The sequence below is a fragment of the Xiphophorus hellerii genome, chromosome 17 (assembly GCF_003331165.1).
Source record: "Xiphophorus hellerii strain 12219 chromosome 17, Xiphophorus_hellerii-4.1, whole genome shotgun sequence".
Classification (NCBI taxonomy): Eukaryota; Metazoa; Chordata; class Actinopteri; order Cyprinodontiformes; family Poeciliidae; genus Xiphophorus; species Xiphophorus hellerii.
The window spans coordinates 13,614,516-13,626,043 of NC_045688.1; the positions used below are offsets into that span (position 1 = coordinate 13,614,516).

At 41.7% G+C, this 11,528-nt stretch overlaps 2 protein-coding genes across 6 annotated transcripts in view; both read right to left on the reverse strand.

Moving 5' to 3' along the window:
* usp15 (ubiquitin specific peptidase 15) overlaps window positions 1-2,532 on the reverse strand; it is a 23,241-nt gene extending 20,709 nt beyond the window's left edge. For all 4 annotated transcript variants that reach the window (XM_032589437.1, XM_032589436.1, XM_032589440.1 and 1 more), the window contains exons 1-3: window positions 2,403-2,532; window positions 1,673-1,800; window positions 134-264 (exon numbers count right to left, since the gene is read on the reverse strand). In XM_032589437.1, the coding sequence (XP_032445328.1) occupies window positions 134-264; window positions 1,673-1,800; window positions 2,403-2,491 (348 nt within the window). In that variant the 5' untranslated portion in view covers window positions 2,492-2,532. The remainder of the gene's footprint in view (window positions 1-133; window positions 265-1,672; window positions 1,801-2,402) is intronic.
* Window positions 2,533-4,117: 1,585 nt separating this feature from the next.
* Window positions 4,118-11,349, reverse strand: LOC116736766 (sodium- and chloride-dependent GABA transporter 2-like). 2 transcript variants are annotated; one of them, XR_004342666.1, is made up of 16 exons: window positions 10,803-11,349; window positions 10,531-10,716; window positions 9,934-10,068; window positions 9,536-9,676; window positions 9,365-9,452; window positions 9,144-9,276; window positions 8,843-8,977; window positions 7,846-7,949; window positions 7,601-7,725; window positions 7,108-7,220; window positions 6,881-7,018; window positions 6,201-6,303; window positions 6,009-6,109; window positions 5,746-5,916; window positions 4,514-4,879; window positions 4,118-4,480 (listed from the first exon to the last, which is right to left on the reverse strand). XR_004342666.1 is itself a non-coding variant. In XM_032589510.1 (15 exons), the coding sequence occupies exons 1-15, from the start codon at window positions 10,807-10,809 to the stop codon at window positions 4,730-4,732; spliced, it is 1,830 nt and encodes a 609-aa protein (XP_032445401.1). In that variant the 5' UTR covers window positions 10,810-11,349; the 3' UTR covers window positions 4,118-4,729. The 2 variants fall into 2 exon arrangements, 1 of the variants encoding a protein (XP_032445401.1); XM_032589510.1 differs by having other exon boundaries at window positions 4,118-4,879.
* Window positions 11,350-11,528: the final 179 nt, after the last annotated feature.

The window sequence follows — 11,528 nt, forward strand, 5'->3', positions numbered from 1 at the left end:
ATATTTAAGATTTTTTTTTAGAAGACATTTTAACAGCCTGCTAAAACAAATACTGCATTTTGTGCTAGAAAGCACCTTTTTTCCTGAACCACACAAGCCTTCATGGTTTTCGGGCAACTGACAGAAAGTCTACCTTGCGTGCGATTGGCTCCTGGCCTTCTGTCAGCCCGTACCAGCCGACAAGCTTGTTCCAGCCCTCTGTTGGGACCAGGATGTAGTCGAGCTCGTCGATGAGGTGCTCCTTGATTGCCAGCACGTCCCCATCTAGCGAGGAACAAACGGGCAGACAGACAGCACATTTAGTGGGGGACCCTTACATCACAGATCCAGCGAAACAGAGCAAAGAAAAGAGGGCATGCTGGAGAGCTTTCTATGAACCCACCACTAAAAAGGCTACTCTGAAAACTCAGACAATGTTCTCTGCATTTCCAGAATGATGACACTGGCTGCAGGTTTTATTTTAACCGTCAAAATATCAAAAGTCGAGATGCAACGAGAAATCGGCTACAAGAAAAGAGAAGGCGCCGTACCAAAGCGATACCAAGTCATGCTAACGACAACCCTCTTTGGTGAGGAAGTGGTGGTTGAAGGAAGAATATTCCAAGTTAGCCTTTCTCTGACTATAAAATGATGCATCAGGAAGCACAGAGATGAAAGAAGCTATTTAAAAAGAAAATCACTTTTGCCAAAACATGCTTGCAATTCAGTCAGACCTTGAGAGGAAGTAAAAATTCCAACAGGTAGCAGGAATAGTGAATAGGAAATAGTACAGTTCCTCTGGTTTGTCCTTCTGAGGGTTCAGCCTCATTCTGCCATGGAACATGTCACACCGGGGAAATGTTTTGCAGGCATTTGGGAATCTCAGGTAAGGATCTACACAGTCTCTTAAATTTTAAAATAACATGATGCTAATGCAAAAACGTTCACCAAATTGGTTTAATAAGACAAATGGCATATTTATTAAGAATATATATAGATTAGCTGTGCTTGTTATGCAGCCTGTTTAAGTGTTTGGAGCAATGTTCGGATAATCCAAGCAGTGATAGTCGAGGTCACTCGGCTATCTGTCACTGATTTGGGAAGCGTTGCTATGGGGACAAACTCTTGTTTACTCTCCCCATCCTAATAGCTAATATACAATGCTATAGATAGCTGAAAACACTCTCTAATCATGTTGTACATTTTAAATATCAGTAAACCCTGATTTATAGGTAACTCATCTCTCACACACAGAAAGTTGCCTCTGATACTAATATGAATTATCAATTCACAGCAAGGAGTAAAGGAAAAAATATTCTCATTGTTGTTCTTATACACCAATCAAACGGGTGCAGATAAATATTGATGATTTTACCTATTGATTAACAGTAGGGGTCACCTGATTATCTGATGATTTTTTTAAAATAGAAATTTAGTGTTCCATATTCAAAAAATGTATAACAACTATAAACTCAAACTATTCTTAAACACATAAGTCAACACCATGTACTTCCCCTACTGATGCAGGTTTTAATTATTACAATAAGGCACATTTTTGTTATGCACCTTTAAACGAAACTAAATTAGTCAAATATGGAGATGGCAGCTCAGACCTCAAGGAAACCCCGAAATCAGGATCGACCAGAAAATATTCTTACGTTGCAGCTTTTAGAGAGCAATCGGAGTGCGCTACCTTTGAGGAGACCCGAGTTGTCCACCGGTCCTGGGTAGACATTCTGATCTCCCATCTGGTACTTATCCCAGCTGTCGAATCCCACATATTTCTTCCACTGTTTGAACCAGCGACTGTCCGCAAGATACCTGGATAGAAAGCAGAATCTACTGTTATAAGATGACAGACAGAGCGTCGAAAGTTTCCTGTCTTTGCCATACTTAAAAAAAAAAAAAAAAAAAGCTTCTTTAAGAGGCTTAAAAACTGTAGCAGCAGCCTTATTGACACAGGTCTCAGTTCAGGTTGCTGCGAGCCCGGGCAGCTGGCTTCGACACTTTGACAGGTGCTTGTTTTCCGACTCCGCCCTGCTAAAGTAGTCTGAGGAACCCTCTGACTGGAAAACCACTCGGAACGACGGTTGCTAACCAATTAGCTATTAGCTTTCTACTTAGCCGGAGAAAAGCAACCGGCTCTAAACTGTATGAGAACGTGTTAGCCAAAATAAGACAAACGGGTGTTTTTTTCCCCAGCGTTTAATATGACAACACAGGTCCGTCATTTAATAGTTATGCGTGAGTTTAGTCGTTCTTCATTTAAGTGTACCAGCCAGGCTCCCGTTAGCTCCCTTGGATTCAGCTCACTGTCAACACGGCCCGTTGGCTTTCTCGCACCCTTCGAGGCGTTGTCAGCCCCAGCCGGGCCTGCAGGCGGCCGCGCAGCAACACCAAATGCGATTTAACTTGAGTCTTACCAAGTGTCTCCCTTCCGTAACTGTGTTTTCAGCAGCGCCGCAATCTCTCCTCTCTGGGTATCCAGATCAGCCGCTCCGCCTTCCGCCATCTTTCCTCGGACATGACGCGTCGCATGGTAGGGAAAGCGTGGGGGCGTCACTGAGGCACGCACGGGGAGACGCTGCGGGCAACAGCCAATCCGGGAGCTCAGCGGAAGAAAATGAGAATTCTAGAACATTGGTTCAAAACTGCTCTATCATTATGGCAAGCAATTGTATCATATAAATGTAAACCCGATAATACCATTCATTGATGTCAGAATTACGTTGAGGTCACTCGCCATTGGCGGGGGGTGCAAGCAGGAGTATAACTAACACTAAAAACGCTGCACAAAATATTTAGGAACAGCAGCAAGAATGCCGTTTGTCCTGTCAATTATTTAAACCATCCAAAACATGACTTTAAAGGCATCTACAGTGCAAATATTTCGACACATAGTCCTATTTAATGAGTTACACTATTAAAGGTTCTTTTTTGCGGTAACTTCATCACTTAGTGAGATATGCTTACAACACATTAGAGTGAATACTAAATCAAACCACATTTTGATGATTATCAGTGTAAAGTCAGTTTGTTGTTTAGGTCATATTTGAAATGAATACAAAAGCAGAGTTGGTAATAATTAGTCATGTTTATTCAGTCAAATTTACTCGAGTAACCTTTTGGAAAAACGTATACTTTTAGGAATATCTTTACTATGTTTTGCTTTGGACTTTTACATGAGAAATTTTATTATGAAGTATCGCAACTCTTACTTGAGTAATACTTCTGGATACTCGACCCACTGCTTGTTCTTCATTCATTCTTCACTGAATGAAGAACAAGTTTGACTTAACCAGAAATGAATCGAATACAGACACACACCCGCAGTTTTTCTTAAAGTTTCATAAGTATTACATTGGAAGAAATTGATTATTTCTTTGCCTGATTTTGTTACTTTATAATATTTTACAATTATGTCCATTTTGGTCCTAGCCAATTCCAAAATTTCCACAGCAAGTTACTCAGTAGCTGAGAACCTTTTTATTTGAGTAATTTATTGGACTGCTACTTTTTTTTATTTTTGCTTGAGTAAAAATATCTTGAAATAGTGCTGCTCTTACTTGAGTACAGTTTTGGGTACTTTACCCACCTCTGACCAAAAGCATCGTGAAAAGTATAAAATCAGAGTTAAAGCCAATACAATATATATATGTTTTTAGAGGCTCAACAGATACTTGAAATGTATACGTTTATTACATTAGTCCAATTCAACATTTTTATGTTTCTGATACAATTGGATTTAAGCGCAAATTTAGGTTTTTACAATTTGCCACAGCGTAAAGAAACATCTTTAGCAGAACATTGTTATTGCTAAACAGTGAACTCTAACTACTCTATGCTTTCAAAACAGTAATACTGGTTTTAATTTACATTTTTTTAAAATAAATATCTGACAGCCATCTTCAATTTTTTCACAATTTTTTTTCTGAAGAAATTTTTATAGTAGGCTATCTAATAAAAGTTATACATTTTATTTGATCTCCCCCTGTAGGACGAGAGGGAGAACAGCAGCCAGAAAATCCCCGTTCCTGATAACAACTAATAAGAAAACCTGGTTTTAGCATGGCTGAAAATAAAAGCAGGGTGTGTGTTTTACCAAAAATATAACCAACATTTACAAAAAGAAAAAAGAAACTGTCAAAGACAAGTTTATTTAACACCATACTTACAGAATTCACATTTTTTGCACAGTCAACATGTTATGTTATAAAAACAAAGCTACAGTTTATGCCTCGTGTTAGCCTTGTGCGACGTTGCAATAGAATGATGTCTATAGCTACTTTATATTTGTGTTTATTCCCATTTCTACAACAAAGGATAAACTAACTCTAAATAGTTCAAACGCCGCAGAATGACTACTGCAAGCATATTTTAAATTACATAAAAGAAGATATAAAGATTATCTAATATAAAAGAACATTATGATGTTTACTTTATCAATCCAATATGTTGTCAATATTTCTTTAAATTTAAATAATTTAAAAATGGCACATTGCTTTTAAAAAATTATTTTCATCCCTACTGTTACTATCGTGAACAAATACACCAAACCCAGCGCTGAACTTCCTCTGTGTCTCCTGAATCCTTAATTTCACTTTTAGGCATGATTTTGGGTAAAGATGGTGACGTTTTTCCTTCTTCTTCTACTTAATGCTTCTGCATTTGTGAGGAGAAGCAAAGAACTCTTTGATGTTCTTAGTTATTTTTCGTTAAGACAAGGTGCTTACGAAGCACCTATGGGACTTCACAAGGTGGAATCGCTCTCTGACACAGGAAAGTAGCCGTTTGTCGTTGCGGTCGAGTCGTCCTCGGGAACAAAGATAGCCAGTAACCTCTCCTGCTCCCTTTTGGTTTTAGGTAAATCATCGGATGGTGTGACGAGCGCCTGGATGCGCTGCAGATAAATCAATAAATAAATCAAATGATACATCAAATAGCAACTCAGAAACCACTATCTTACAAAGATGTATGAGGAATTTTTTTCCTAGTTCCGCAAAGAAAGAGGCAGATTTTCCATGTAGCCCATATGGGCATATGCCCAGGGCGACATCTGAAAGGGGGAATCAAAAGTACCATATAAAAAAAATATATCTAAAAAAAAAAAAAGAAGGAGTCCCCACCCTTGGTGCCATTCAGACAAAAAATTAGGTATGGATGATACGGATTTAGAATTTTACCACAGTATATTTCGATACTATTATAACAACAAAAGTGTTATTTATCAAATCTTTTTAGGTAACTGTATGGCAGTGACTGCAAGCCATCGCCTTCATATTACCACAAACACGGCTCTTGAAAAACAAATATTTTTGAAATAAGCTTCTTTTGTACGCCGCTTACGTAAAGAAGCATGATTTATGTGGCGACCCACAGAGACTTCCATTAATCATATTTTTGAATTTACTGATATTTATTGACGCTCTTCTGGAGAAACAAAAAAACAAAACAGTGGGATAGGTAGCAAGAATAGCACTGTAGTCAGCTTTTTTCAACATTAACTGAAATTTATGGAAATCAAAATTTGTATCATAAGAAATTTTTCACGATAAATGATAAAACAATACGATAAATGCCGACGCCAACAAGAGACGTAACCCAAAAAGACTTAAGAGGGTCGGTGAACAACTCAGGAGGGCTGAAGACAAAACGCATGTCACTTTTTTTTTAGATTTTTATTTGCAAAAAGAGCGTAATTACTTTTGCAAGACACTTTCGAGTTAGTTTAATCTTAAAATAAACGCATCAAGAGAACCTGCATACCTCTTTGAGTGTTCCCTGTGCAGTGCTGATCTTGTAAGCCATCCATAAAGGAATGCAGACCATGGAGGAAAGGGCGAGCAGCCAGCCTATGAAGTATCCCCACCACGGATACACGTACACGTTGTTGTACTTCAGAGGAGTGTATTTTATGAGGGAGAAGGCAAATGTCCCCTGTAGAGGCAAAAAGACAAGAATTTCAAATGTGACGCTGGAAAATCGAAAAATCCCAGCAATTTGAAAGTTTCCTCGGCAATGATCCTCACAATGCACGTGGCTGGGGTGAAGAACAACCAGCAGTACTTGATGTAAGGTCCCGGGCGGTAGCCAATCATGTCCTCAATGTTGTCATAGAAACGGTCCGCACCTGCAAAGATGCGATGAGGACGCAAGTCGCAACACACGGCGTTAAATCTCTAAGCATCGAGTCTCCAGAGACTAGTTTGCTGGTTGCTTACCATAAACCCAGGCGATACAGACGGTTTCAAAGATGGACATGAGGAGAAGACACATCCCGCTGGCTGCATAGTAATCAAACAGCTGGAAAACATACATTCCTCCCTGGAAATAAATACAGCCGCGGGTCACCTTGTGACAGATTTATCTTTCGGAAGGCATACAAAGAAAAAACGTTGAAGAACTAAAATTTAATTTTGAATTCATTTCCGTGAGAAGGAACCTTATTTGCAATACATGTCAAGGTCAATGGATTTCCCTCATCGCCGCTTTCAGAATCTCCTGCTTTTTCTGAAACTCCGTCTTCATGAAGTCATCGCAACATCGCGCCGCTTTGAACCATTTAACAACATTTTTAACCTGAGAAGTAGCTCGTGTAGTGAACTCAGCTGATGCACAGTTCCACCAGGTGTCTGCTAATTGCTGCTGGCTAGTCTGAAGGAGCGGGTGAGTCATAGGAGATTCAAGAATTCGTCAAACACGCATGAAAGAATCAAAGCAACACTCCAGGGAATGTTTTTGATGAGGGAACAACATTATAACATGATGTAGAGCTCAAAAAAGTCAATTTTAAACAATAATTACCCTTTAAGATATAATAGTTTAAGACATACAATGTACAGATTATAGTCATATTTACAGATATTGCTCAAGTGAATGCATTTGTTAGCCCCGCCCCTACCTCCATCAGCATGATGAGGCCCATCAAGAAAGAGAAGAGGACCACCCCTAACAGGAAAAGTTCCCTGCGATTCTTGCGCCGGAACACAGTGGGGTACATGTCAACGATGGCCGTTACCAGGCTTTCCACACACACAAACTGTTAAATAACCAAACAATCAGTAAGTATGCAAGAAACCGAGGAGCCCCTTTTGTCACGGCGGCAGAAAAAGGTGCAAAGTTGCCTACCTGGCTGTCCAGACCCAGAAAAACTATCATGACGAAGAAGAGCGCGGCCCACAAGGAAGAGAAGGGCATCATGGAGACGGCACGGGGGTAGGCGATGAAGGCCAGGCCGGGTCCTTTTCAAAAGACAGAAAAACATACTAATACATAGTCAACTTTTTGTTGAGATTTCATGCAAAAAGTTGACTCTTTTTGCATAAAATCTACTGGAGTGGTCCTTGGTCTTCTACACAGGCAGAAAAAATCTGTAAACTCTGAAGGCAATGGCTTGAGTTGGATTTTTTTTTTTTTTTTTTAGCGTTATCAGAGTAAAACGGGCTGAATACAAAAGGACACCTATTATTTCAGACTTTTGTTTGTAAAGAATTTTGAAAATGTGGAAAACTTTCTGTTTTAATTTGTGGTTGCAAGCGCGATAAGGGCGTGGAGGTTCACTGTGGCTGAAGCGCAGAACGAAATGCCCGTCGATGCTCCGGTGCCGTGTTTCTAGTCTCACCGGACTCTGCCACTTCGGAGATGGGAACATTTTGCTCGTAGGACATGAAGCCCAGGATGGAGAAGATGGCAAAGCCTGCCACGAAGCTGGTGCTGCTGTTCAGGAAGCACAGAGCCAGGCAATCTCTGCCAAAACACACACATTTGCATCATCAAAAATCTTCACAGCGATAACACGTTTGAGATGGGAAATTAAAATATTTGCTGTAAAATGTATGAAATAAATTTTAGTACAAGTCGAGACACCTGTAGCAGTTGTTGTTATATTTGTTGTAGCTCCCCAGAGCAGTCAAGGAGCCGAGGCAGATGGCGTAGGAGAAGAAGATCTGGGTCCCGGCATCCATCCACACCTATCAGCAATTTCATTTTAACGTGCAACGGAAATTCATGAACTTATCTTAAACATAAATTATTATCAACAGCTTGACCGAACCTAGACTTTTTGGTAGTGCAAAAAAACCCAAAAAAAACAACGAAAACAAACAACTCTTGATTAAATTCAAAACCACATTATTTTACACTAAATTAATAAAAACGTAATATAATATTTGTTCTAACTATAATAGATTTTTACAATAGAAAATGGATATTCTTTAGTTGATGACCAATGAAGAGGAAACTTCATCTGATTTTTTTCCCCTTAACATTTGACACTGTAAGTAAAATATCTAAAATGTGTGAGTTATGCTACTAGCAAAGCAAAGGATCAAAAATGATTCCAGAAGAAACAAAAGCAAAATGTAGCAGATTGAATTCTCCACCTGACAGTGGAAAAGTGACATGCTAATGGCCGAAAGGTTTCAGAGCATGTTAATGATACAAAGCTGTAACTGTAGGTTTCATTAGAACCATCTTAACAACATAATCATCGAATAAATCTGTACGAAGAAGTAGCAACACTTTTCAAAGATAAAGTAATGATGCTCCGACTTTTTCCTTTATTTTTTTCTTTTGTCAAACTGCAAAGGACTGAAGTTTTGTTATATGTCTCGTGAAAAGTAGCTCATCTATGGCTAAATAATTGGCTACCAAATGAGGATGGAAATCAATACAATAAACACCAAAGAACAAGACAAAACACCTCATGTCTTAATCATTGACTCATTACGCCTTAAAACAAATCTTACTAATCTTGTCTCAGCAGAATCTTTGCTTCCCAGCTGAGAATCGTGGGATGTATTTATCAATCTGATTAGAGGGTTTTTCAAACGGATTAATGACACGTTTCTTTCTCGAACCGTACCTGCGGATCAGCCAGTCGGCCCAGATCGGGGTACAGATAGAACTGAATGCCAATCCCGGCACCAGGCAGAGTGAGTCCTCTGACTAACAGCACAACCAGCATCAGATAAGGAAAGGTCGCGGTGAAGTAGACCACCTATAACGGCGAGGGACACGAGGGTAAGAGACACGCAAACACGAGTCCTTCCAAAACAAACAGCAGATGTTTCCCTTGACGTGCCTCCCAACCCCTCAAAGGCACATCTGCGTCTTGTAGTCGAGTTCAGATTGGGACAGTGCTTCATTTTCTGTTCCCGACCCACCTTTCCTGTGGATTTCACCCCCTTCCAGATGCAGAAGTAGCACATGACCCAGGCGATGAGCAGACACAGCGCCATGTCCCAGTTCAGAGAGCCCATTTGGTCGATGCCGGAGGAGATCCTCAGCGCTCTCCTCCTGCGCGGTCGGGAACATTCAGATGAGAAACAATCGACGAGAGAGAGTCGTCCGGAACGGACCCGGAAGCAGCAGCTCGACAACTCACTCCCAGAACTCCATGACAGGAGAAGTCATGTTCAGGTTGACCTCTTTGGCGACGGAGGCGTTTCTCCTCTGGAACTCGACGCAGTTTTCTGCGAGGGGGAAAGGTCTAGAAATGATGGCAACTCGATGCTACGAATGGGGCATTCGAGACGGTTTCCCCCACATTCCTTACCTGTGTTCCATGTGTTGTTGCAGGACGACCAAGGCAGGTCCCAAGAAAAGGAGTAGTAGAGGTAGAAAATCCCCCAGGCCAGGACAATGATGTAGTAGAAGTTCAGCAGAGTCACAATCACCTGAGTACCGTAGCCAAGACCTGCGGAAAGGACGATCACGTAAATGGATCAGCAGGCATGTCTAGAATGGTCCAGTCAAAGTCCAGGGCTAGAAATTGAAAGAATAGAAAGTCTACAACATATCTCAAAAAAATTATTGTTCACAGATGGGCAAAGAATCCAGAAGTGAAGAGCTTGTAGAGACAGATTTGTATTACATAAAGTCCCAATAAAATAAACTTTATTTTGCGACTGTAATCTGAGAAAATCGTCGGGAAGTTCCCCGCTCTTCCCTTACCTTCGAACAGGGGACTGATTTTTCTCCAGCAGGTGATTCCTCCCTGGCTGGTGTACTGACCCAGCGCGACCTCCAGGAAGAAGACGGGAACGCCGCAGGTGAAGAGGAAGATCAGGTACGGGATTAGAAACGCACCTGAGCGTAGCAGACAGGAGGAGCTGGATTATTTATTGCACACGTTGCCTTAATGTTGCAATGTTGTCTTTGTACTGAAACTTTATGTATAAAAAAAAAGGAGGAAGGTTGGAGGTTAAATTTTTTTTCCCTCTACAAAACTTTGGGTGTGCTCAGATTTCCGGCTCTCTGTGGGAACAGCTGCTGTGAAAGCGAGGGGCAACAACAGCTGTCTGACCCCGCTTTATCCTGAACTCTGACCCTTTCTGCCGCCCCGTGGAGGGACAGAGAGACAGGAGGGGCGTGAGGGGCAGGGAGGAGGCGGTGTCCAGTTCGGCAGCTACACGAACAATCTCAACCAACAATTTCTTAAACTAAAGAGGAAAATTTGCCCTTCTTCAACTTCTTTTAGTTTCAATGCCAGTTGTTGACCCTTAACCTTTTCCTCAAAGCCCGCATCGTGCAGTAGGTGTCTCTACTCACCTCCTCCGTTCTTGTAGCAGAGGTAGGGGAAGCGCCACATGTTGCCCAGGCCGATGATGGAGCCGGCCACGGACAGGACGAACTCCAGCTTGTTGCCCCACTGACCCCGCTCCTCCATCTTCTCCTCCGAGACCGGAAGCACCTCCTTGACGCGGCTGCTGCGGTTCGGATGGGCTGCCTTTGCTCCTGTGAGACCAACAGAAACCGACGGAGAAAAGCTGATTCAGGTTGGGGAAAAAAAAAAAATCAAATAATAATAAAAGAATGTCTACCTTTCATCGCGGCGTCACCTCTGCAGCGTCTCTGGGGGTTGAGGGCGTTTGAAGATCTTTATCCAGAAAAGCTCAACGTTTTAGTATTTAACGTGGCTGGGAAAAGGAGCAGGGGGGGCGGGGCTTTGTAACGCTAAACTCAAGGCTGGCCTTACACTCTCTTTCCCTCTTTCCCCTCCATCTGCCCCCCTTGGGTGCAAAGTACATCGCCGACCACGTCTCGACAGTTAAAATAAGGCGCAACATAAGAGTCAGACAGGGCGACCTTTGACCCCGCCCGGTCTCCTGTGTCTGTTTCAGCTGCAGCGCACCTCCGCTGAATAAACGTGCTATGAAAGAAATTGGAAATGATGGAAATTTGCAGAGAACAACCACGTTTTAACTGGGCTTGGTGCTTTGGATGGGAACTGGTGAAGGGTGGTGACATAAGCAAAGGTTAGGCATTCTTATTGTTTATTACACGGACGATTCCTCCTGTCAGTACATTGACAGAGGTGAAACCGTTCACACGGAGGAGGACAGAAGCAGCTGAGGTCAGTTTCCGTCGGATTGGACTCGGATGAGTCGGCGCCGGCACAATCATCAGGCTCCATCTAAAACTGTGTGTTGTGTTCTTTCAAAAAGTGACCCTTGCGGCTCTACGCAACTTTCATTTTAATTGTATTAGTATTTTGAAGCTACTGAAGGTATAAAAGAAATAACTTGCTTGTGACCATGCGGATAGGT

Bases quoted from the DNA above. Each gene is read 5' to 3' on its own strand.
- LOC116736766 (XM_032589510.1), bottom strand. The intron at 8,978-9,143 runs GTGGGTCGGGAA...TCGCCGTTATAG, and splicing joins GGGTGAAATCCACAGGAAAG to GTGGTCTACTTCACCGCGAC. The intron at 6,304-6,880 runs GTAGGGGCGGGG...ATTTATTTCCAG, and splicing joins GCCTCATCATGCTGATGGAG to GGAGGAATGTATGTTTTCCA.